This window comes from Neomonachus schauinslandi, chromosome 11 (assembly GCF_002201575.2).
Source record: "Neomonachus schauinslandi chromosome 11, ASM220157v2, whole genome shotgun sequence".
Lineage (NCBI taxonomy): Eukaryota > Metazoa > Chordata > Mammalia > Carnivora > Phocidae > Neomonachus > Neomonachus schauinslandi.
Genome location: NC_058413.1, coordinates 94,139,203 through 94,162,056, shown reverse-complemented (window position 1 = coordinate 94,162,056; position 22,854 = coordinate 94,139,203). Strand labels below are relative to the sequence as shown.

The 22,854-nt window shown below is 38.9% G+C and overlaps 1 protein-coding gene across 1 annotated transcript in view; it reads left to right on the top strand.

Annotated features, from left to right (window-relative positions):
• The window catches only part of LOC110586266 (alpha-tectorin), a 188,285-nt gene that overhangs the window by 39,889 nt on the left and 125,542 nt on the right, over window positions 1-22,854 (top strand). The window contains exons 2-6 of the mRNA XM_044919222.1: window positions 8,477-8,626; window positions 10,286-10,425; window positions 17,690-17,871; window positions 19,191-19,447; window positions 22,096-22,222. Coding sequence (XP_044775157.1) covers window positions 8,494-8,626; window positions 10,286-10,425; window positions 17,690-17,871; window positions 19,191-19,447; window positions 22,096-22,222 — 839 coding nt within the window. The 5' untranslated portion in view covers window positions 8,477-8,493. The remainder of the gene's footprint in view (window positions 1-8,476; window positions 8,627-10,285; window positions 10,426-17,689; window positions 17,872-19,190; window positions 19,448-22,095; window positions 22,223-22,854) is intronic.

Sequence of the window (22,854 nt, the reverse complement as noted above, 5' to 3'; positions counted from 1 at the left end):
ATCAGTGAGATCATATGATACATGTCTTTCTCTGTTTGACTTATTTCGCTCAGCATAATACCCTCCAGTTCCATCCACGTCGTTGCAAATGGCAAGATCTCATTCCTTTTGATAGCTGCATAATATTCCATTGTATATATATATACCACATCTTCTTTATCCATTCATCTGTTGATGGACATCTTGGCTCTTTCCACAGTTTGGCTATTATGGACATTGCTGCTATAAACATTGGGGTGCACGTACCCTTTCGGATCCCTACTTTTGTATCTTTGGGGTAAATACCCAGTAGTGCAATTGCTGGATCGTATGGTAGCTCTATTTTCAACTTTTTGAGGAACCTCCATACTGTTTTCCAGAGTGACTGCACCAGCTTGCATTCCCACCAAGAGTGTAGGAGGGTTCCCCTTTCTCCGCATCCCCGCCAACATCTGTCATTTCCTGACTTGTTAATTTTAGCCATTCTGACTGGTGTGAGGTGGTATCTCATTGAGGTTTTGATTTGGATTTCCCTGATGCCGAGCGATATTGAGCACTTTTTCATGTGTCTCTTGGCCATTTGGATGTCTTCTTTGGAAAAATGTCTGTTCATGTCTTCTGCCCATTTCTTGATTGGATTCTTTGTTCTTTGGGTGTTGAGTTTAATAAGTTCTTTACAGATTTTGGATACTAGCCCTTTATCTGATATGTCATTTGCAAATATCTTCTCCCATTCTGTCAGTTGTCTTTTGGTTTTGTTGACTGTTTCCTTGCTTTGCAAAAGCTTTTTATCTTGATGAAGTCCCAATAGTTCATTTTTGCCCTTGCTTCCCTTGCCTCTGGCGATGTTTCCAGGAAGAAGTTGCTGTGGCTGAGGTTGAAGAGGTTGCTGCCTGTGTTCTCCTTTAGGATTTTGATGGACTCCTGTCTCACATTGAGGTCTTTCAACCATTTGGAGTCTATTTTTGTGTGTGGTGTAAGGAAATGGTCCAGTTTCATTCTTCTGCATGTGGCTATCCAATTTTCCCAACACCATTTGTTGAAGAGACTGTCTTTTTTCCATTGGACATTCTTTCCTGCTTTGTCGAAGATTAGTTGACCATAGAGTTGAGGGTCCATTTCTGGGCTCTCTATTCTGTTCCATTGATCTATGTTTCTGTTTTTGTGCCAGTACCATGCTGTCTTGATGATGACAGCTTTGTAATAGAGCTCGAAGTCTGGAATTGTGATGCCGCCAGCTTTGCTTTTCTTTTTCAACATTCCTCTGGCTATTCAGGGTCTTTTCTCGTTCCATACAAATTTTAGGATTATTTGTTCCATTTCTTTGAAAAAAGTGGATGGTATTTTGATGGGGATTGCATTAAATGTGTAGATTGCTCTAGGTAGCATTGACATCTTCACAATATTTGTTCTTCCAATCCATGAGCATGGAACGTTTTTCCATTTCTTTGTGTCTTCCTCGGTTTCTTTCATGAGTATTTTATAGTTTCCTGAGTACAGATCCTTTGCCTCTTTGGTTAGATTTATTCCTAGGTATCTTATGGTTTTGGGTGCAATTGTAAATGGGATTGATTCCTTAATTTCTCTTTCTTCTGTCTTGTTGTTGGGGTATAGGAATGCCACTGATTTCTGTGCATTGATTTTATATCCTGCCACTTTACTGAATTCCTGTATGAGTTCTAGCAGTTTTGGGGTGGAGTCTTTGGGGTTTTCCACATAAAGTATCATATCATCTGCAAAGAGTGAGAGTTTGACTTCTTCTTTGCCGATTTGGATGCCTTTTATTTCTTTTTGTTGTCTGATTGCTGTGGCTAGGACTTCCAATACTATGTTAAATAGCAGTGGTGATAGTGGACATCCCTGCCATGTTCCTGACCTTAGGGGGAAGCTCTCAGTTTTTCCCCATTGAGAATGATATTTGCTGTAGGTTTTTCATAGATGGCTTTTATGATATTGAGGTATGTACCCTCTATGCCTATACTCTGAAGAGTTTTGATCAGGAAAGGATGCTGTACTTTGTCAAATGCTTTTTCTGCATCTATTGAGAGGATCATATGATTCTTGTTCTTTCTTTTGTTAATGTATTATATCACGTTGATTGATTTGCGGATGTTGAACCAACCTTGCAGCCCAGGGATAAATCCCACTTGGTTGTGGTGAATAATCCTTTTAATGTACTGTTGGATCCTATTGGCTAGTATTTTGGTGAGAATTTTTGCATCCGTGTTCATCAGGGATATTGGTCTGTAATTCTCCTTTTTGATGGGGTCTTTGTCTGGTTTTGGGATCAAGGTAATGCTGGCCTCATAAAATGAGTTTGGAAGTTTTCCTTCCATTTCTATTTTTTGGAACAGTTTCAGAAGAATAGGTATTAATTCTTCTTGAAATGTTTGGTAGAATTCCCCTGGGAAGCCATCTGGCCCTGGGCTTTTGTGTTTTGGGAGATTTTTGATGACTGCTTCAATTTCCTTAGTGGTTATAGGTCTGTTCAGGTTTTCTATTTCATCCTGGTTCAGTTTTGGTAGTTGGTACATCTCTAGGAATGCATCCATTTCTTCCAGGTTATTTAATTTGCTGGCATAGAGTTGCTCATAATATGTTCTTATAATTGTTTGTATTTCTTTGGTGTTGGTTGTGATCTCTCCTCTTTCATTCATGATTTTGTTGATGTGGGTCATTTCTCTTCTCTTTTTGATAAGTCTGGCCAGGGGTTTATCAATCTTGTTAATTCTTTCAAAGAACCAGCTCCTAGTTTCGTTGATCTGTTCTACTGTTCTTTTAGTTTCTATTTCATTGATTTCTGCTCTGATCTTTATTATTTCTCTTCTCCTGCTGGGTTTAGGCTTTATTTGCTGTTCTTTCTTCAGCTCCTTTAGGTGTAGGGTTAGGTTGTATACTTGAGGCCTTTCTTGCTTCTTGAGAAAGGCTTGTATTGCTATATACTTTCCTCTTAGGACTGCCTTTGCTGCATCCCAAAGATTTTGAATAGTTGTGTTTTCATTTTCATTGGTTTCCATGTATTTTTTTAATTCTTCTTTAATTTCCTGGTTGACCCATTCGTTCTTCAGTAGGATGCTCTTTAGCCTCCATGTATTTGAGTTCTTTCTGACTTTTGTCTTGTGATTGAGCTCTAGTTTCAAAGCATTGTGGTCTGAAAATAGGCAGGGAATGATTCCAATCTTTTGGTACCGGTTGAGACCTGATTTATGACCTAGGATGTGATCTATTCTGGAGAATGTTCCATGGGCACTAGAGAAGAATGTGTATTCCGTTGCTTTGGGGTGGAATGTTCTGAATATGTCTGTAAAGTCCATTTGATCCAGTGTGTCATTTAAAGTCTTTATTTCCTTGTTGATCTTTTGCTTAGACGATCTGTCCATTTCAGTGAGGGGGGTGTTAAAGTCCCCCACTATTATTGTATTGTTGTCAATGTGTTTCTTTGCTTTTGTTATTAATTGCCTTATATAATTGGCTGCTCCCATGTTAGGGGCATAGATATTTACAATTGTTAGATCTTCTTGTTGGATAGATCCTTTAAGTAGGATATAGTGTCCTTCCTCATCTCTTATTACAGTCTTTGGTTTAAAATCTAATTTGTCTGATATAAGGATTGCCACCCCAGCTTTCTTTTGGTGTCCATTAGCATGGTAAATGGTTTTCCACCCCCTCACTTTCAATCTGGGGCTGTCTTTGGGTCGAAAATGAGTCTCTTGCAGACAGCATATCGATGGGTCTTGTTTTTTAATCCAGTCTGATAGCCTGTGTCTTTTGATTGGGGCATTGAGCCCATTTACATTCAGGGTAACTATTGAAAGATAGGAATTTAGTGCCATTGTATTGCCTGTAAGGTGACTGTTACCGTATATTGTCTGTGTTCCTTTCTGGTCTATGTTGCTTTTATGCTCTCTCTTTGCTTAGAGGACCCCTTTCAAGATTTCCTGTAGGGCTGGTTTTGTGTTTGCAAATTCCTTTAGTTTTTGTTTGTCCTGGAAGCTTTTTATCTCTCCTTCAATTTTCAATGACAGCCTAGCTGGATATAGTATTCTTGGCTGCATATTTTTCTCATTTAGTGCTCTGAATATATCCTGCCAGTCCTTTCTGGCCTGCCAGGTCTCTGTGGATAGGTCTGTTGCCAATCTAATGTTTCTACCCTTGTAGGTTACATATCTCTTCTCCCGAGCTGCTTTCAGGATTTTCTCTTTGTCTCTGAGACTAGTAAGTTTTACTATTAGATGTCGGGGTGTTGACCTATTTTTATTGATTTTGAGAGGGGTTCTCTGTGCTTCTTGGATTTTCATGCCTGTTTCCTTCCCCAAATTAGGGAAGTTCTCTGCTATAATTTGCTCCATTATACCTTCTGCCCCTCTCTCTCTTTCTTCTTCTTCTGGGATCCCAATTATTCTAATGTTGTTTCATCTTATGGTATCGCTTATCTCTCGAATTCTGCCCTCGTGATCCAGTAGTTGTTTATCTCTTTTTCTCAGCTTCTTTATTTTCCATCATTTCAGCTTCTATATTACTGATTCTCTCTTCTGCCTCATTTATTCTAGCAGTTAGCGCCCCCATTTTTGATTGCACCTCATTAATAGCCTTTTTGATTTCTACTTGGTTGGATTTTAGTTCTTTTACTTCTCCAGAAAGGGTTTCCCTAATAACTTCCATATTTTTTTCAAGCCCAGCTAGTATCTTTAAAGTGATGATTCTGAACTCTAGATCTGACATTGTACTAATGTCCGTATTGAGTAGGTCCCTGGCAGTCGGTACTACCTCTTGTTCTTTTTGTTGAGGTGATTTTTTCCGTCTTGTCATTTTGTGCAGAGGAGAATAGATTAATGAGAGAACAAAATGCTAGCAGAGTAACAACGTCCCCAGAAAATGTACTCTAAACAAATCAGAAAAAACCTGAAGCAGTGGGAAAAGAAAGGGAAAGAGAGAAAAAAGAAAAAGAAAAAAAAGAAAAAGATAAAAACAAAAACAAACAAAACAAAACAACAACAACAAAAAAACCAGAATGTGATCAAATATGATCAGGCTGGTATATAGATCAGTGCCACACACTAGATTTGGGGTGTATTTTGGTCTTTTAGAAGAAAGTGCCTCCCAAAATTTTAAAGAAAGAAAAACTTATATATGTACAAAAATAAGGGTTGATATGATGAAGGGATGGAATATGACTGTAAAGATGGAAATTATAAAAAATTTTATAAAAGGAATTGATAAGAAGTTGTTTGAAAAAAGAAAGAAGAGGATTTAAAAAAAGAAAAAAAAAGGGAGAGGATGTGATCAGGCAGGGGAATAGAAAACACCATATACTAGAGATTTAGGGTATATTTTGATCTGTTAGAAGAAACTATCTCAAAATTTTAAAGAGAGAACAACTTATATATATAAGCCAAAAATACGGGTAACTACTATGAAGGGATAGAATATGACTCTAAAAATGAAAAATAAAAATGTTTTTTTTTTAAAAAAAAGGGATTGATTGATAAGATGTTGGTTGAAAAAGGGAAAAAGAAAAATTCAAAAAGAAAAAAAAAGAAAAGAAGACAGTTAAAAAAAAAAATTAACTTTGAAAGACTACTGAATCATGGTAAAAAAGCCATGAATTCTATGTGCAGTAGTCCCCTAGAGCTGGAGTTCTGCCGTTCTCATTGATGGGTAAACTTGGTCTTGGCTGGCTGTTCTCGCTGATCTTCTGGGGAGGGAGGGGCCTGTTGCCGTGGTTTCCAAATGTCTTTGCCGGAGGCAGAATTGCCCCGCCCTTGCCCCCTCCCAGCTAAGTAATCTGCTCGGGTTTGCTCTCTGGGGCTTTTGTTCCCTGCGAGCTTTCCGTACAGCTTTGGAGGCGGAGAGTGAAAATGGCGGCCTCCCAATCTCCGCCGCGGAGGAGCCGAGAACTCAGGGCCCCGCTTCTCAGTGAGCCCCCAGAGAAAAGCCGTCAGTCACTCCCGTCTCCCCGGTCTCCGGCCGCACTCCGTGCTCACCCGGCCTGTGACCGCGCGTTTCTATCTCTGGCACCCGACCCCGTTAGGAGTCTCCAAGCCCAGCAGATCCCTGCGGCGCACTCCCGCGCGGCTCCTCCCAGGGGAGGAAGGTGAGTCTCCCCGGATCTGCCGCTTGTTGGGTCCCTGCTGGAGGAGCAGGGGCCCGACTGTGCCGCGGATCACGGTTTATGGCAACCCCGAGCTGAGAGCCCGCACCTGGGCTCCGCCTCTGCAGCCGGCTTCCCTGCTCCGATACCTGGGAGCTCTGCCACACTCAGGCACCCCCGGTCTTTCTGTGACCCCGAGGGTCCTGAGACCACACTGTCCCGGAGGGTTCCACCCCCCGCTTAGCCACCAGAGTGACGTCCCTCGGCGGAGCAGACTTTTAAAAGTTCCGATTTTGTGCTCCGCGGCTCTATCACTTGCCAGAAGCGGCCGCCGGAGGCCCCTCCCCCGCCGTCTCTCCTCCCGAATATCGCCTCAGATTCACTTCTCCGCACGTCCTACCTTCCAGAAAGTGGTCGCTTTTCTGATGAGAGAGTTGTTGCTCTTCTTTTCTTCGATCTCCTGTTGAGTTTGTAGGTGTTCAGAATGGTTTGATCCCTATCCAGCTGAATTCCTGAGAGGAGATGAAATCCAGGTCTCCTACTCCTCCGCCATCTTGCTCCGCCCCTAGTAGGTTGCCTTTTTGTTTTGTTGATGGTTTCCTTTGCTGTGCAAAAGCTTTTTATTTTGATGTAGATCCAATAGTTTATTTTTGCTTTTATTTTCATTGCCTGAGACATCCTATATTTTTATAGTATCCTTCTAGGTCTTCTCCCTACTTTCAGTATATATTCCTTCATATTCATCAGCTATTTGATTGTCAGAATGAGTTTTCCAGAAAATTTGGTTATATTCCCTTCCTTAAAACCTGTTAATTTCTCCTTGTTTTCTATGGAATAAAGTTCAGCTTCTTAATGTAGCACATGATCTCCTCTGAGGTTCCTGTTGAGTTAGTCCTGATGCTGTTTTCTGTTAGACCACATATATTCACATTGTTATACGTTTTTTTCATGATATCCCTTTTTCTTAGAGTACTCTTTATTTTCCTTAGTAAAAAGCTTGTCATCTGATAGTTCAAACTACAGAAGTCAATTGCCTGTATTTTGATTCATATTTAATATAGATCACAGACCAGCCCCTCAAGATAATGGGTTAGCAGGCTGTCAGAAATTAGCATGTTTTTAATATTACCTGTTTTAACCTATGTATGAATACTGAGAGGATGCTGGAGTTGGACATGTAGCTGAAGTTAGACAGTGAAGACTCTACCCAAACTCAAAACCAAAAGAAACGACATTCTGTATTAGTCAGGATTGGGTCCATTTGTAAGTAACTGAAAAATTGAACAGTGGCTTAAATAAAACAGAGGGTTGTGTATCTTTCACTGAAATTTCCAGAGATGTGCAATCCAGCAGCTCAGTTCCATGAAGTCCTCAGGGACTTAAATTCCTTTTGGCTCGGGGCGCCTGGGTGGCTCAGTCATTAAGCATCTACCTTCGGCTCAGGTCATGATCCCAGGGTCCTTTGATTGAGCCCCGCTTCGGGCTCCCTGCTCAGGAGGAAGCCTGCTTCTCCCTCTCCCACTCCCCCTGCTTGTGTTTACCTCTCTCGCTGTCTCTCTCTGTCAAATAAATAAATAAAATCCTAAAAAAGAAATTCCTTTCGGCTCTTTGCTCCACCTTCCTGAGGGTATGTTCCTTGGGCCCATAGTGCAAAGTAGCATTTGTTTTCTAGGCAAAAGAATCGACCCAGAGACAAAGAAGGAGGCAAAGGATACACTCTGGCTGTCTTTTAAGGATGATTCCCAGAAGCTGCCATAGACTATTTCTATCCCATCAACTAGAACTTAGCCATATACTCATTCCTAAGTACTATGTACACAGTTAAAAATTCTTTTACTGAGGTGCCTGGGTGGCTCAGTCGGTTACATGTCCAACTCTTGATCTCAGCTCAGGTCTTGATCTCAGGGTTGTGAGTTCAAGCCCTGCATTGGGCTCCATGCTCGGTGTGGAGCCTACTTAAAAAAAATTCTTTTACTATGGAAGAAGAGGAGAATGGATTTTGAGGGATAAATAACAAAGTAGTCCTACAAACTCTTTAGTCTGATGTTGAGTCTGCACCTTTTTTTTTTTAAGTCCTTTTTCCTCTTACTTACCACATAAACCCCATGTACCAGCAAAAAGTCTTCCTGTTACCCTTGACTGGAAATGATTGTCTCCTCATCTACATCTTGTGGCACTGTTAATCCGTATTGCAATTATCATATGCTGAACTACATTGCTGTCATTTTTCTGCATATACAGCTCCCCTAAATCATACGGTCTCACCACAGTGTAAATTCCTGGGGACAGTGACCGTGTCTTATATGTCTGCAAGGCCTGGGCTAGTGCCTTATAAATAATTGGTTAGCAATAAAAGTTTCTTATATGGCCAATAAATAACTTTGACGATTTCTTGGTTTCTTGTAGAATTTTAGGAAAGGAAGATGGATCAGCCTAGTGGAAGGAGTTTTATGCAAGTATTATGTGAAAAATATAGTCCTGAAAATTTCCCTTACCGTCGTGGTCCTGGGATGGGAGTCCATGTCCCAGCCACACCTCAGGGCTCTCCTATGAAAGGTAAGAAAGATGTGACCTAAAACGTTTACTTACTGGAGCTTAGTACTTAGGACCTCAAACCAGAATATTGTCTTGTTTGCAAATTATTTCCTTTATTTCGGAATTAGAATTGCATAGTCTCCCTTGTCATGACTTCAATTTTTTGAAAAACTCAAAAGGATTTCTTTTCCTCCTGATTGGCCAGAAGGCATCTTAGTTGCACAAGACACAATATTTGAGTGGTAAGGTTTCAAATACGTATTCTGTCGAGGAGCTTGGAGGATGCGAGACAGCACAAGACTGGTGTGTGTCCTCAAAAACCTTACAGCCTAACTGGATTACAAGATATTCACATTTACAGACATATAACACAAGGCAGCTTATGTTGAACCAAATGATTGGCACAAAAATTTAGGAGAGCGTTAATTAGTATGATCAGGAAAGGATTCAAAGCTATGAGACTTGACCTAACCCTTTAAGAATATAGAACTTGGTTAGAGGGGAGATCAAGACATTCTAGGAGAAGGGTTATGGTGTGAGAGAGATCTACAACATGGAGAAATGTGCAAGGTGTGTCTCTCACTTACATCGTAGCCTCATTTGTATTTAATAGTTCTTGGAAGTAGTTCTTTGTGAGTATGGGAGGTCAGGATGGAACAGTGTTTTAGTTCTTGTGTTCCTCAATACGACTTGTCTTACCACTCCATATAAACTGGAATGGCAGAAAGAGGTAGATTTCTTACTTGGTCATTTTTTTTTTTCAGGATCCATTCCCATTCTGAAAAATTTGATAGAGAAAAGTACTGAGTTGAAAAATTATGTAATTTGAGGCCTCCATGAATAAAATATTTCCTGAGTCATTATTTTATACCAAAGAGGGAAAAAGTGGTTGGATTCTCATGTCTGTTCTTTCTACGAGGACAAACGTGGTTATTGACACATGTGTTTTTGAATCAGGCAGTAGTTTAACTACCCCAGTTTGACCAAATTCATTAAATAGTTTAAGACTCTGAAACAGTTTCTCCCACTACAATTATGTATTTTTAAAAATCTGATTTTCATAAGGGACACATTCTATGTGGATATGAAATGGAAATGATTGATAGACAAGAAAGAGACCTAGATTTTTAAATGGATCCACTTAAGCAAGGAGGGTTTCTTCAATGATATGAATTTGAAGAACAGAAGTGGTTTCATAGTAGACCATCTAATAGTTTGAGATAATTTTCAAGGGCAGCAATAGGCGGAAATACACATCAGACAAAAAAGAGCTCTCCAGAATGATACTTTTGAACTAAATTTAAAAAAAGAAAGAATTGAGGCCAATTAGAAGACAGTAGGAGTCCAGATGAATCACATGTTCTAGTGTTCAGATGATGAGATGACAGCAAGGATGATAGCTGTATTGTTGGTAGTTGAGATCAACCATCCTGCCAGGGGTAAAGCCTACAAGACTTTTTTGGTGGTACTGGTCCAGTATTTTTAATCTCCTCCTGGGCTATATTTGGCTGTTTCCCCTTAGAACTCAGTACCCTTGGACCCCAACATATTCTCTCTTTTTTTTTTTCCTCAGGTCCTCATGTAATTTCACACTATTTGATTTTGATTCCTGGGGGCTGAATATATGTTAGACAAGAATTAGGCTGATTTAAAAAGTGTTGTGTTTCCCCCATGATTCAGATCGCCTCAACCTCCCAAGTGTGCTGGTGTTGAACAGCTGTGGAATAACATGTGCAGGAGACGAAAAAGAAATTGCTGCCTTCTGTGCTCATGTGTCGGAACTAGATCTTTCTGACAACAAACTCGAAGACTGGCATGAGGTAGTTTTTATATTCCCGCATTTTGGTGACTTCTGATGAATTCTGGTTCTCACTTGAGATTCTCATCTCTGTGTCTCAAGATAAATAACTGACTGCTTCAGCTGTTCTGTGGTGATTTTTTCAGCTAACGTTGTTATTGCTAATTTGTTTTTCATTAATATGGAAAGCACTGGGGAGCTTTTTTCCAGGCATCAAGAGGTTAATAAGACACAGAGGTTTAGACTGCTAACCATGCATTGGGCTTTTTACTGTCTCACTAGTGTACACATCCTGTGTTCATTCTGTACCACCACTTCAACATTTAGTGCTCTAAATTGACATAAAAATTGCCTGAGCTCGAAACTCAGATTACAAAAATATTTATTTTTGGTACTGAAATTCACTCCAAATATTTTAGAACTTTTCCTTATTTTATGAAGTCTCCTAGTTGTTTTGACATAACTGATGTCTTTTGACCTCAGAGTAAGGCACACCAAGTACGCAAATAAAAATATTACAACATTCTTTCTTATTATTTATGTAACATTGCCTACATGATGATAACATTACCTCGTGGAAGCTATGCTTAAGAATCAGGGAAAATTAGTTCTTTCTCCTTGATTCATTCCCCTGCCTTAATTTAGGATATTCTTTCTTAAGAAAGCTTGCTGATGGATTTTCCTGCCTCTGGTTTTATTCTGCTTCCTGTAAGCTGTCTTATATAGTGCGACCAGACTCCTTTTAATCAATGAAATAAGATTATGACACTCTTGCTTAAAGTCCTGTAGTTGCTTTTCACTGCCTAGAAACTAAGGAATGAACTAAATGTAGCCTTCCACCATATGGCTCTTGCCTACTTTTAGAGCTTTATCTCCATCTTTAGCCATATGCTTTTTCTTGCAGCTCATGATAAACTCTTGACATGAAAAGCTTCCTTGCTTTTATTCATTCTGAATCTACTGCTTTTTCCTTGTCTACCTGATCTCCTCCTATGTATCTTTCAAGACTTGGCCCAAGTCACTATTCCTCTATGAAACTTTCCCTGGTTCTCACTCAGGCAGAGGCAGATTATCCCACTACCTATATCATGATGCTGTGATAAATGCAATCACTTATCAGAATGTAGTGCAATCTCTTGCTTACTTGACAGTTTTCCTACTAGACTGTGAGTTTATTCAAAGTAGAGATTTTTGTCTTTATTACCATCAGCACCCAGAGTGTCATACTAGGTACTCAAATGTTTGTTGAATGCATTAATGAACAAATGATTGCATCTTAAGGATTGATCAAGACCACTTGGTCCAACTTTTCCTATGATCTTAAGAAACTCACTTAATCCTTTAGTGCTTCACTTTGCTCAACCCTAAGACAGAGCTGCAGATAAAATTAATCATTGAGGTGCTTTGTAGGTATTAAATGCTATACAAATTCTAAGACAGCTTTTTTTGTTTAAGAAAAATCTGTTTATAACCTAGTTTTCTTCAGCTTTTCTTACATTTATCTATTTCATAGTCTAGCTTAATCTGATAACTGTGCTTCTGGTTGTATTTCCTATTTTTATTGAGATGTTTACCAAATTCTTTGAGATGCATGTTGTTTGATTTTTAAGTGACTTGTTAATATATGCAGATTTACTGGGCTGTTCCAAGAAAGTCTCTGTACATGTGTTTATTTATTAATTCATTTATCTAAACAACTGATATAGTTCACTGTTCCACAAATTACAATCTGTGCCTTCTTGGTCCTTTGAGATGCTTAAGTGACGTGCATGCTCTGTCCACACTGCACAGATGCCAAAAGAACTGCCTTGTTCGGGCGCCTGGGTGGTTCAGTTGTTAAGCGACTGCCTTCGGCTCAGGTCATGATCCTGGAGTCCTGGGATCGAGTCCCACATCAGGCTCCCTGCTCGGCAGGGAGTCTGCTTCTCCCTCTGACCCTCCTCCCTCTCATGCTCTCTGTCTCTCATTCTCTCTCTCTCAAATAAATAAATAAAATCTTAAAAAAAAAAAAAAAAGAACTGCTTTGTTCATCCTCCTCCTCCCTGATTCCCACAGTAGTCTGCTGCTGAACGTCTGGTGAGAGTTTTTAACCTGCATGGGCGGCAAGTCAGACCACATCTTCCTCTGAATCTTTTCATCTATGTTCATAGGGCTGATTCCCTTAAATGTGTTTCTTTGGGAGTGTAAAATTTCAGAAAGGTTTTGTGCTTTGTGCTCTGACCATGTACATAAGCTAGGCTTTTGCCAACTGCCAACAGTTTCATAGTTTTATAGCTGCTGCCTCAGAAGAACAATCTATGTCAATATGGATCAGAACACAAAGTTCACACTAGGCAGTTCAGCCTTTTCTCTGCTTAGACAAAGGTCTACACTAAATGTTTTCCAGGCCACGTGGGCATATATGGACAGAGGGTCCTATGTTCCTTTGTGCTCAGTTTGTATCTTCTTACATGTGCTCTATAGTCTGTTTCCGGGCAGTTTTCAAATAAGTCTTCGCTGCTCTACCCTTTAGGCTTCCATCTTCCAATTTATTTTTGTTTTCATCATCCCTTTATTTTTTGTCCTTTGCTTTAACTGTAGTTGATTCCAGTCTTCTAGAATATCTATCAGAGCACAGAGAGTTGGGAGAAGTACTGACAGCAGAAGCATATTGATTTTTAGGATTGATTAAACTTTTTGCCAGGCTACTAATGCCTCATAGGTCACAGTTTTAAGACATTACATTTCAACCCCATTGCAACCCATGTACCTGATTACCAAAAAGATAATTTGTCCCTGGCCATTAAGTAAGTTTATTTTGGCCTGTATTTGAGATAGCGATGTGGGACAAAAATAATATAGTTTGTTCTTTGAGTCTTTTGAGTGGTTACTAATGTTATAAGTAACTTCTTTTGTAGTTTAAACTACTGGCTGCTGGATATCCAGAGATAAAGATAAATACCAGTGAGAGGTGTAATACTGTGGAGGGAGGCAAAGATCTGTCTCCATCCTTCTAAAATTGGGCATCCGCGTGTGAAAAAAGATGCATTTTTTAGCTCTTGACTTGAATTTTAGCTAAGTACATTTTCGTCTCACCTTTCCCAAGGCATCTCCTTTTTCCTCCCTTCCTTATCAAAACCATTTTATAAAAGAAATTAAACCAAGTAGTTGAGAGGAGAGAGGAATTAGCCCCTCAGGTGAGGCAGAGAATAGCATGGGTATAAGTTACAGATGGTTATCTTACAACCCTTTCCCCATTTTTCTTAAAACTTTAGTTTCTTCATTTTTAGAAGCCAGAGTTAGAGGGTCCTCAATTAAATCACAGAATTGTGGAGACCTAGAAGGTCATGTAAGTTCATCTCCGTGTTTCTGCGCATGAACAACACAGGTTTGAACTGCATGGGTTTGTTTGCATGCAGACTTCTTACAGGACAGTACTGTAAATAAATTTCCTCTTCCTTATGGTGTTCTTAATAATATTTTCTCTAGGTGGGTGGGGGAGGGGCTAAATGGGTGATGGGAATTAAGGAGGGCACTTGTGATGAGCATTGGGTGTTAATATGTAAGTGATGAATCACTAAATTGTACTCCTGAAACCAATATTACACTATCTATTAACTAACCCGAATTTAAATTAAAACTTGAAACATAAAAAAAAAAGGTTTGCTATAAAAGAGGCGCTCTCTCTCTCTCTCTCTTTTTTTTTTTTGAGATGGGGAAAGAGAGAGGGGGGGCGAGGAGGGGCAGAGGGAGAGACAGAGTACCAAGCAGGCTCCACGCCCAGCACAGAACCCAACACGGGCTCAGTCCCACGACCCTGAGATCATGACCTGAGCCGAAATCAAGAGTCGGACACTTAACCGACTGAGCCACCCAGGGGCCCCAAGAGGGTTCTTTTGTGTAAACTTCTAAAATATCTAGAGATGTAAGTGTATATGTTGGAATATGCATACATTTTTTTTTTCCGGGAAGAATCACAAAAATTTCATTTGTTCTGTTCGAATTTCAAAACTGTGAAGATTTTGTTATTGTTTTGTTTTGACGTCACTGAGGATAGTGGGCTGTTGAATTTATAGTGTTTTTTAGTTTTCTTTATATTTCTCTATATGAAAACAAAACACGTTACTGAAACAAAACAAAAGCAGAACAAAAAAAATTTTTCTCTACCTCACTTTATTGTAAGAATACAGTCTATAATACACGCAAAATACAAACTATGTTAATTGACTGTTTACGTTATCTGTAAGGCTTCCTGTCCACAGTATGCTGTTCGTAGTTAAGTTTTGGAGGAGTTAAAATTTACCTGATGATTTTCAGCTTTGTAGGGTGTTGGTGTTCCCTAACCTCTGCATTGTTCAAGGGTCAACTGTATCACTGTAGCTAGACGAGTCTTTTTCTTCTTGATTTTTAGAATTTAAGAAAGGTAAGTCCGTGTACTGTCCCAGAGACTTCCTGAATGTTTGTTTGGCAGACTTTGCTGTTAGGACATTTTTATAAGTAAATTTCCCTGTGTAATTAATATACTTTCTAAAATCTTATCATTAATGTAAGGTTACCCCTGAATCCTTTTTAACTTTAGCCTCTTAAAGAATGTATTTATTTATTTCTAAAATACATTATTTTTTCCTGTTTGAATTATTATACTGTAGTCCAGTTGCGATTTTTTAGACTATTCCAAAGCTAATGAGTCATTATTTTAAATGTTTATTATCACGGGACAGCTGCATAGATGCAAAATACAAAGAAGATTTTATCACATAATTTCTGGGAGAATTCCTTCAAAAACCTTTAAATTATCCATTTGGGGATATTTTTTCTTTTTATTATAAAAATAAAATACGAGGAATGGTGGTTAGCAAGAGGTTTATGTTTTGTTTTTATTTAACTGGGGTTATATAATTGGTTATTCTTCATGCTGTACTTGGAGTGCAATTCCTCTTCATCTTCTTTTGCCCTTAAAAGAGTTGAAGCCAGGCGGCCATCATCCCGTGTGGGAGCCCTTCACAGCACTGGTATTCAGGAGGTAGAGCAAGGTAGAGGACCGATCAGTGTGTGGACCATTTAGCTGTGTTGTAGCCACAGACTCCACTCCAAACCCTGGCCGTACGTCACACAAATGGTTGGTACCATTTGATCACTAAAGGGATCAGGCAAGAGAATATGCGCAGACTGGTATAAATTACTTATATTTTAAACTGAAGCCTAGTGTGTTTTTCTCTAAAAAATAGCTCATTTCTTCATTTGCAAAATGAAGATAAAAATGGTCCCACTTCACAAGGTTAGCGTGTGGCATAGCTGACCTAGTATGAGGACCGGGCCCTCTGACCTACTCTGAACCTTCTTGGAATTAGTCCACTTCGCGGTGATTTTAGAGCTCCTGACCTGTGTGGTCCGCACGAATCTGAGGTGAAGTGCACATTACTTTTTCTTTCCACCCGTAGCTCTCAACGCTGGCTGCCTTTTTGGTATAACCTATGGAGCTCTGACAAGAAACCAAATCTAGGTCCCAACCATGAAGCTTTAGCTCACCTTTGAAGCTCCTGATTTAGTAGTTTATGGTAGAACCTGGGAATTCGTGTATTTTTGAAATTATACCAAGGATTTTATTTTATTTTTATTTTATTTTTTAAAATATTTATTTATTTGAGAGAGAGAGAGAGGGAGAGGGAGAAGCTAACTTCCCACTGAGCAGAGAGCCTGATGTGGGACTCAATCCCAGGACCCCGAGATTATGACCCAGGCAGCTATTCAACAGACTGAGCCACCCAGGCGCCCCATACCAATGATTTTAAATAGGACATATTGAAATAAAGATAAATACAATATAACATATAGCTAGGGTTGACATGTTGGTTCATACTATACTTATTATGTTAGTAATAGTTACATTTACTGAATGATTTTGTGCCATTAATTTATTCAGCAAACATTAAGGACGCACTATGCAGTAGTGAACTAGATAAGTGCTATCCCCGCTTTCATAGAGTTTATATCCTATTGGGGAATAGGTAAGAAAATAAATTTCTAAAAGGTGTACCAATCACTGTGTTAAATGCTTTACACATGTATCTCATTTAATGCAATCCACAGTCCTGGGAAACAGGTGGGTCCTGTTTTTTCTGTGTTACAAATGAGAACACTGAGACCTGAGAAGGTGAAATAACCCATCAGACCACACAGCTAGGAAGTGTTGGAACCTGGCTTGAACCCAGGTTTTTTGACTGTGAAACCAATCCTAACTATTCTGTTGTACTTCTTTTCTCATAAAGTTTAGTTACCACATTGATGCTTAATCCATTTACTGGGCTTCTAACATTTACTTCCTACTTGTTTAAGCTAGTTCTTTCTTTTTTTTTTTTTCGGGGTATATTTATAATTTACTAGTGGTGGTATGCTGGAAGAACAATGGTCTGATTTTTATTTATTTTTTTATTATGTTATTAGTTTTTGATGTAGTGGCTCTGATTTTTAAATCCTAGATTTGGTTTTTGTGTCGCTGAGACCTTAGTCAAATTATTTAACGTTTCTGAGCCTCAGTTTCTTCATTATTTAACATGAAAATAGTTATCTTGCAAGTTGTTTTGAGAACTGCGTGAAATAGGATATCAAAGAGACTAGTACTATACAGAGCAAGTAGTTAAGGTCAATAATGCTACTTTCCTTTTTAAAAAAAAAATCTTCTTGCCTACCAAGTTGCTAGCTAAATCGTTAAATTGATGATCATGTTTTCTCTTTTCTTATATAGTTATGGATGCTTTTTGGTTTTTGAGTATATATATATATATATATTGAAGTTTGGTCATCTTTGAACCAAGCTGAAACTGTTTCTAAGTGATCGTGGCTATGTAGTCAATTTTGAACACTTGAGCTGTTACCATGTGTTCTTCAGTAAAGCCTTAATGTTGTACTGAGGACAAAAGGAAGGAGAAATTCAAAGAGAATTACATGACCCAGTCTCAGCTCTTTAGAAACTTGCAGTCTAAAATGTCCTCTAAACTGTCTTTTCTCCATTTATCAAAGAGAATATCATATAGAACAAAATCAAAAACCTTGCCCAAGGCAACATGGAAGGTCTTTCTTTTGTACCATTAATTTTCAATTATGTCACTATTTCATAGAAAGATTAAATTATTTGCCAAGATTTGTTGAAATTACTTTTGCCTCTCTGTAGGTACCATCACTAACACAGGACTCCCTAATATGAATGGCCCCTTTCCTGGAGACCCACTCACTTAAGCTTTGTGAGCATGATTGCTATTTAAAAACTCTGATTACTGCCTGATATGCATTTCTTTTTTTCTCCCTAGGTCAGTAAAATTGTGTCAAATGTTCCCCAGTTGGAGTTTCTAAACCTGAGTTCCAACCCTCTGAATTTGTCGGTTTTAGAAAGAACATGTGCTGGGTCCTTCTCTGGGGTTCGCAAACTTGTCCTCAACAACAGCAAAGCTTCTTGGGAGACAGTCCACACGATACTGCAGGAGTTACCAGAGTAAGCCTAGAGGCATGATGGAGAGGGGGCAATGTCGCCATCTTTGTTAGTACATAGAATTACTGCTGATCTCCCATCTCAGAAACACTAGAACAGCAGAGTGGACGGAGAATGAGGTCAGAAGAACAAAATAATTAGAACCAGGATGTGAGGGTCATTTAGTAGCGCTTTCATTGCAAGACTTGTTCAGTGTTGAGTAGCACCAAGACGTAGGATCTGTCATCCTTTGTCTAGAAAATATCCCTGAGAAGCACTTATCATTTCAATATCAACCCACCCTTTCTCCATTTTAATCTTCTGATTACCTGATTTCAGAATTTTGCCTCAGTGCTTTTCTTTGGGAGGAAAAAAAATCAAAGTATCTATAAAATATATTAACACTCAGATGATTAAGTGCCTCGCTGACCTGATGGGAAAATGGAGCTCTTTTCAATAATTTAAACAAGAAATTATGTTTTTGTTTGTCAGTTTAGAAATACTTTCTTAGATTTGTTTCTATCTAGTTTAGAGAATGCACATAAGTGTTCAAAGGAAGTAGTTTTAAAAAATATATGAAACTATAGTTTCTGTGTCTAACTACAGAAATGATCAAGGCCTTTTGAATCTGCTCTCTCCCCATTTATGCCATCCAAGTTTCTCACTATCCCTCTAATGAGATTGGTTTCCTCACCGCATGCAGCATCTAGCATGGCGTAGCATGAGCTTTTAAGTTCCAGTTCCACTTACTGCCATATGACCTCTGATCAGGTAATTAGCCTCACTCAGTAAGCTTTGTTTCCTTGTCTATAAAATGGACATAACTGTATCTACCTTGCAGAAAAAGCAGGACAGTCTATGAAGCACTTGGAGCAGGGCCTGCCTCAGGGTAGGAATTCAGTAAATGATAGTTATTATTTCTGTTTCTAAACATTTTGTTCATGCTGTTCATGGGATTTTCCTCTATGTCCTTGCAACTTATGCAAGTCTACCCTTCCCTCCAGGCCATGTATTCTTTCCTGAGTATTCTAACTGCAATTTCAGTTCCCCTCCTGTATGAACTGCTATTGTACTTGGAGTTCGTAAAGCTTTATTTAGCACTTAGTTATTTAAGCACAAAATTAATTTAGTCCTGGGTTATATCATTCTCTGCTGTTTTATGTGTTTTAGGTTTTGTCTTCCCAGCTGTATTTAAGCTTTAGGAAGACGTCTTTATATTTTCTCCACAATCCCTACCAGAGTCTCCCACATAGTAGGCACTTACTTACTGAACAAATGAAAGTAGCTGCAAAGTAGAAACTTAACTGCTTTAAACAATGAAATATTTCCTTTTTTCTCTGCAGTTTGGAGGAGCTCTTCCTGTGCCTTAATGACTATGAAACAGTGTCTTGTCCTTCTATTTGCTGTCATTCTCTTAAGCTACTACATATAACAGACAATAACCTCCAAGACTGGACTGAAATCCGAAAGTTAGGAGTTATGTTTCCTTCACTGGATACTCTCGTCCTGGCTAACAATCATTTGAATGCTATTGAGGAGCCTGATGATTCACTGGCCAGGTTGTTCCCTAATCTGCGATCCATCAGCCTCCACAAGTCAGGTGAGGTACAGGCTTGTTCTCGTTCTACGTGCAAATCGATCTGAACTTATGCATGAAATAAATGAAAGCCTATTTCTTGTAGTCGTGGCTCTGCCTTCTTACAGGATGCATTTTCACGAGTGACATGCAGATACCTATTGATTAGCTAAATTTAAGGCATTCGTTTTCATAAATGCAGAGCATCCTATTAGCTATTTATATTTTATCTATTGAAGAGGTCCTGCTGTGAAAGGAGTGAGATCAAATTGGTGAATTGGACAGTAAAAGGCAGAGTAAGAGGAGTACAAAGAATTACAAACTAGACTATTTTGTCTGGATTTAGGTTAAGGAATTTCACCCTACTATGCCTTGTAAATGCTCACTTTTCTAGTATTTATGTATGATCGATTACCAGTTTGCTGCCATCTGGTTCTCTGTCTCACGGGAGTGCATATTTTTAGCCTATTTTTTTTTTAATTAATAAACTTCATTTTTTTAGAACAGTTTTAAATTCACAGCAGACCCGATCAGGAAGTACGGCGTTCCCACATCCTCCCTGCTCTCACACACGCACAGCCGTCCCACTGTCAGCGTGTCAGCACCAAAGTGATACATCTCTTCTAATCGAACCTACGTTGTCACATCACCCAAAGCCCACGGTTTACACGGGGGTTCGCTCTTGGTGTTGTACATTCTGTGGGTTTGGACAAATGAATAATGACATGTCTCCACCTTCATAGTATCATTCATAGTAGTTTCACTGCCTAACAACCTTCTGTGTTCTGCCTGTTCATCTCCCCATACCCCCCAATCGCTGGCAACCACTGATCTTTTTCCTGGCTCCATAGTTTCGCCTTTTCCAAAATGTCAGATAGCTGGAATCATACAGCATGCAGCCTTTTCAGATTAGCTTCTTTCACTTAAGAATATGCATTTAAGTCTCCTCCATATCTTTTCATGGCTTGATAGCTCATTTCTTTTTAGCACTGAGTAATGTCCCACTGTCTGGATGCACCACAGTTTGTTGTTTATCCACTCACAAACTGAAGGACATCTCGGTTGCTTCAAAGTTTTGGCATTTATTAAAAAAGCTGCTGTAAACCTCCGTGTGCAGGGTTTGTGTGGACATAAGTTATCAGTTCACTTGGGTAAATGCCAAGGAGTGCAATTGCTAGATCATACGGTAAGAATATGTTTAGTCTTATAAGATACTGCCAACTGTCTTCCAAAGTGGCTGCACCATTTTGCATTCCCACCAGCAATAAATGAGAGTTTCTGTTGCTTCACGCCTTCATCGGCATTTGGTGCTGCGAGTGTTCTGGATTTTGGCCATTCTAATAGGTGTGTAGTGGAACCTTGTTTAATTTGCCTTCTCTAATGACATGTGACACTGAGCATCTTTTCATATGCTTACGTCCCATCTGTATATCTTCTTTGGTGAGGTGTCGGTTCAGGTCTTTTGCTCATTTTTTTATTTGGGTTGTTTATTTTCTTATTGTTGAGTTTTAAGAGTTCTTTGCATATTTTGGATAATGATCCTTTATCAGATATGTCTTTAGCAAATATATGCTTCCAGTCTGTGGCTTTTCTTCTCATTCTCTTGACACTGTCTTTCAGCCTATTTCTTAAAATAACTTCGTAACTAAAAATAACTCTAATCTACAATTGAAAAAACATAGACAGTTTAATTTGCCATAGAAGTCATAAGAGTAGGAATTAGGTTTTAAAAACCATTATTTTGCATAAGGAAGCTGTTGATTGCACAACTCAACACCCCTTGAGCTAACTCTGTTCTTCCTCCTAGATGGAAATACCATTCTGAGGGGAAGAGAACAGTTGTGACTTGGGATAGTTACACACCAGAGCCCTCGTATATTGCCCCTCTGCTTTTGCCCTTGCTGCAGGTGGATAGAAATAGGAAGGGACTGCATTCTCCGAAATAGATTTAACATATTATAAAATTGACCAGCTTCATTATTACAGGCATACTTTTCCTGGCAGTGCCAAGTATCGACTTGGATGATATATTTGCTCACAGCCATAAGAAGAGTTTTTTTTTTTTTTTAGCATGAAACAGTTTTAATTTGTTGCATGTTCTTCTTACCCAATGGTTCAGGTTCTCTGTTTTTGTTTTTGTTTATTTGTTTTACTTTTAAAATCTGTTTTCCCTGTCCCCAAAATGAGGACAGTTTGTAAGAAAGATAATATTTAGTTTCTGGTTCTACTGACCTTGCCCCATTTTAGAATTTGTTAGGTAAAAATATCAGTCTGACGGTATGAACTCTGATCAGTAGTTCCGTTCTGTGAGTCTATATTTGATGAAAGAGATGACCACATCACCTTTTTTATGTAATCATGGCATACGTCTTGCTTATTGAAACCCCCAGAAACCCTCTTTACAAATCCTTTTGGGGGGAGAATCAGTACATTAGTGGGATGTTGGAGAATAAAGTTCTATCTCCTTGACCACTGGGACCACTGGGATCACACATTTATGGTGTTTAACTGTATTTTGTTCTTTCCTTGGATGAAGACAATTTTCAGGATCTCTAACTAGGTTATAAGGATTTTAACATCTCAGAAATTAATTGAAGTAATTTTTTTTTATGTTCATCTTCTTATTGGTTTGCTTTTCTGGATTTACTTAAACAATATATTTCTCAAATTAGGTTTGCAGTCCTGGGAAGACATTGACAAACTAAATTCATTTCCCAAACTTGAAGAAGTGAGATTGTTAGGAATTCCTCTTCTGCAGCCATATACCACTGAGGAGCGGAGGAAATTGGTAATAGCCAGGTCTGTTGTCCTGATTACTCTCCTTTCTTCTCTCGGGCCTTGTTTCATTAGAAGGATAATGCACTATTGGGGGGAGTGCACTGTAAGTTTATCTGTCTCTTGAGCAGACAGTGCTTGAAGGAGCTGCTTCTGTAGCTTCAAATCCTAGAAGAAAAGGAACACAATATGGTAAAAAAGATGTAAAAGGTAATTGGCTTGCCAAGACCACTGGAACATTCCCTCACAAATCTATTCTATTTTTATACTTTTTAATATTTACAATATTCGAAGTCCTATTTTGGATTATGAAGAAAAATTAGGTGTAATAGAGAATGAGTTCTATTTTAGTTGTCTTTATTTTCTCTGTTAACATAGTGGTCATTTAAAGTGTAAATACCTAAAAATTGGGCTGTTTCATTAGTGTGAAACTTAAGAGAGCAGCATCTGTGTTTTCTTCTTACATTGACTCAAACATGACCACCACATCGTTATGTTCTTCCTCTGACTCCCCAGCCTTTTGTGTCACTGACTCTGCCTCCCAAGACCATTGAAATGAGTGTTGATTTAGGTCTGAGCCTTCAGCAACGATAAGATTCTGGCTAAGATATAAAGGGCCATGGAGCTTTCATTAATTTTCTTTGTGTACTATGCAT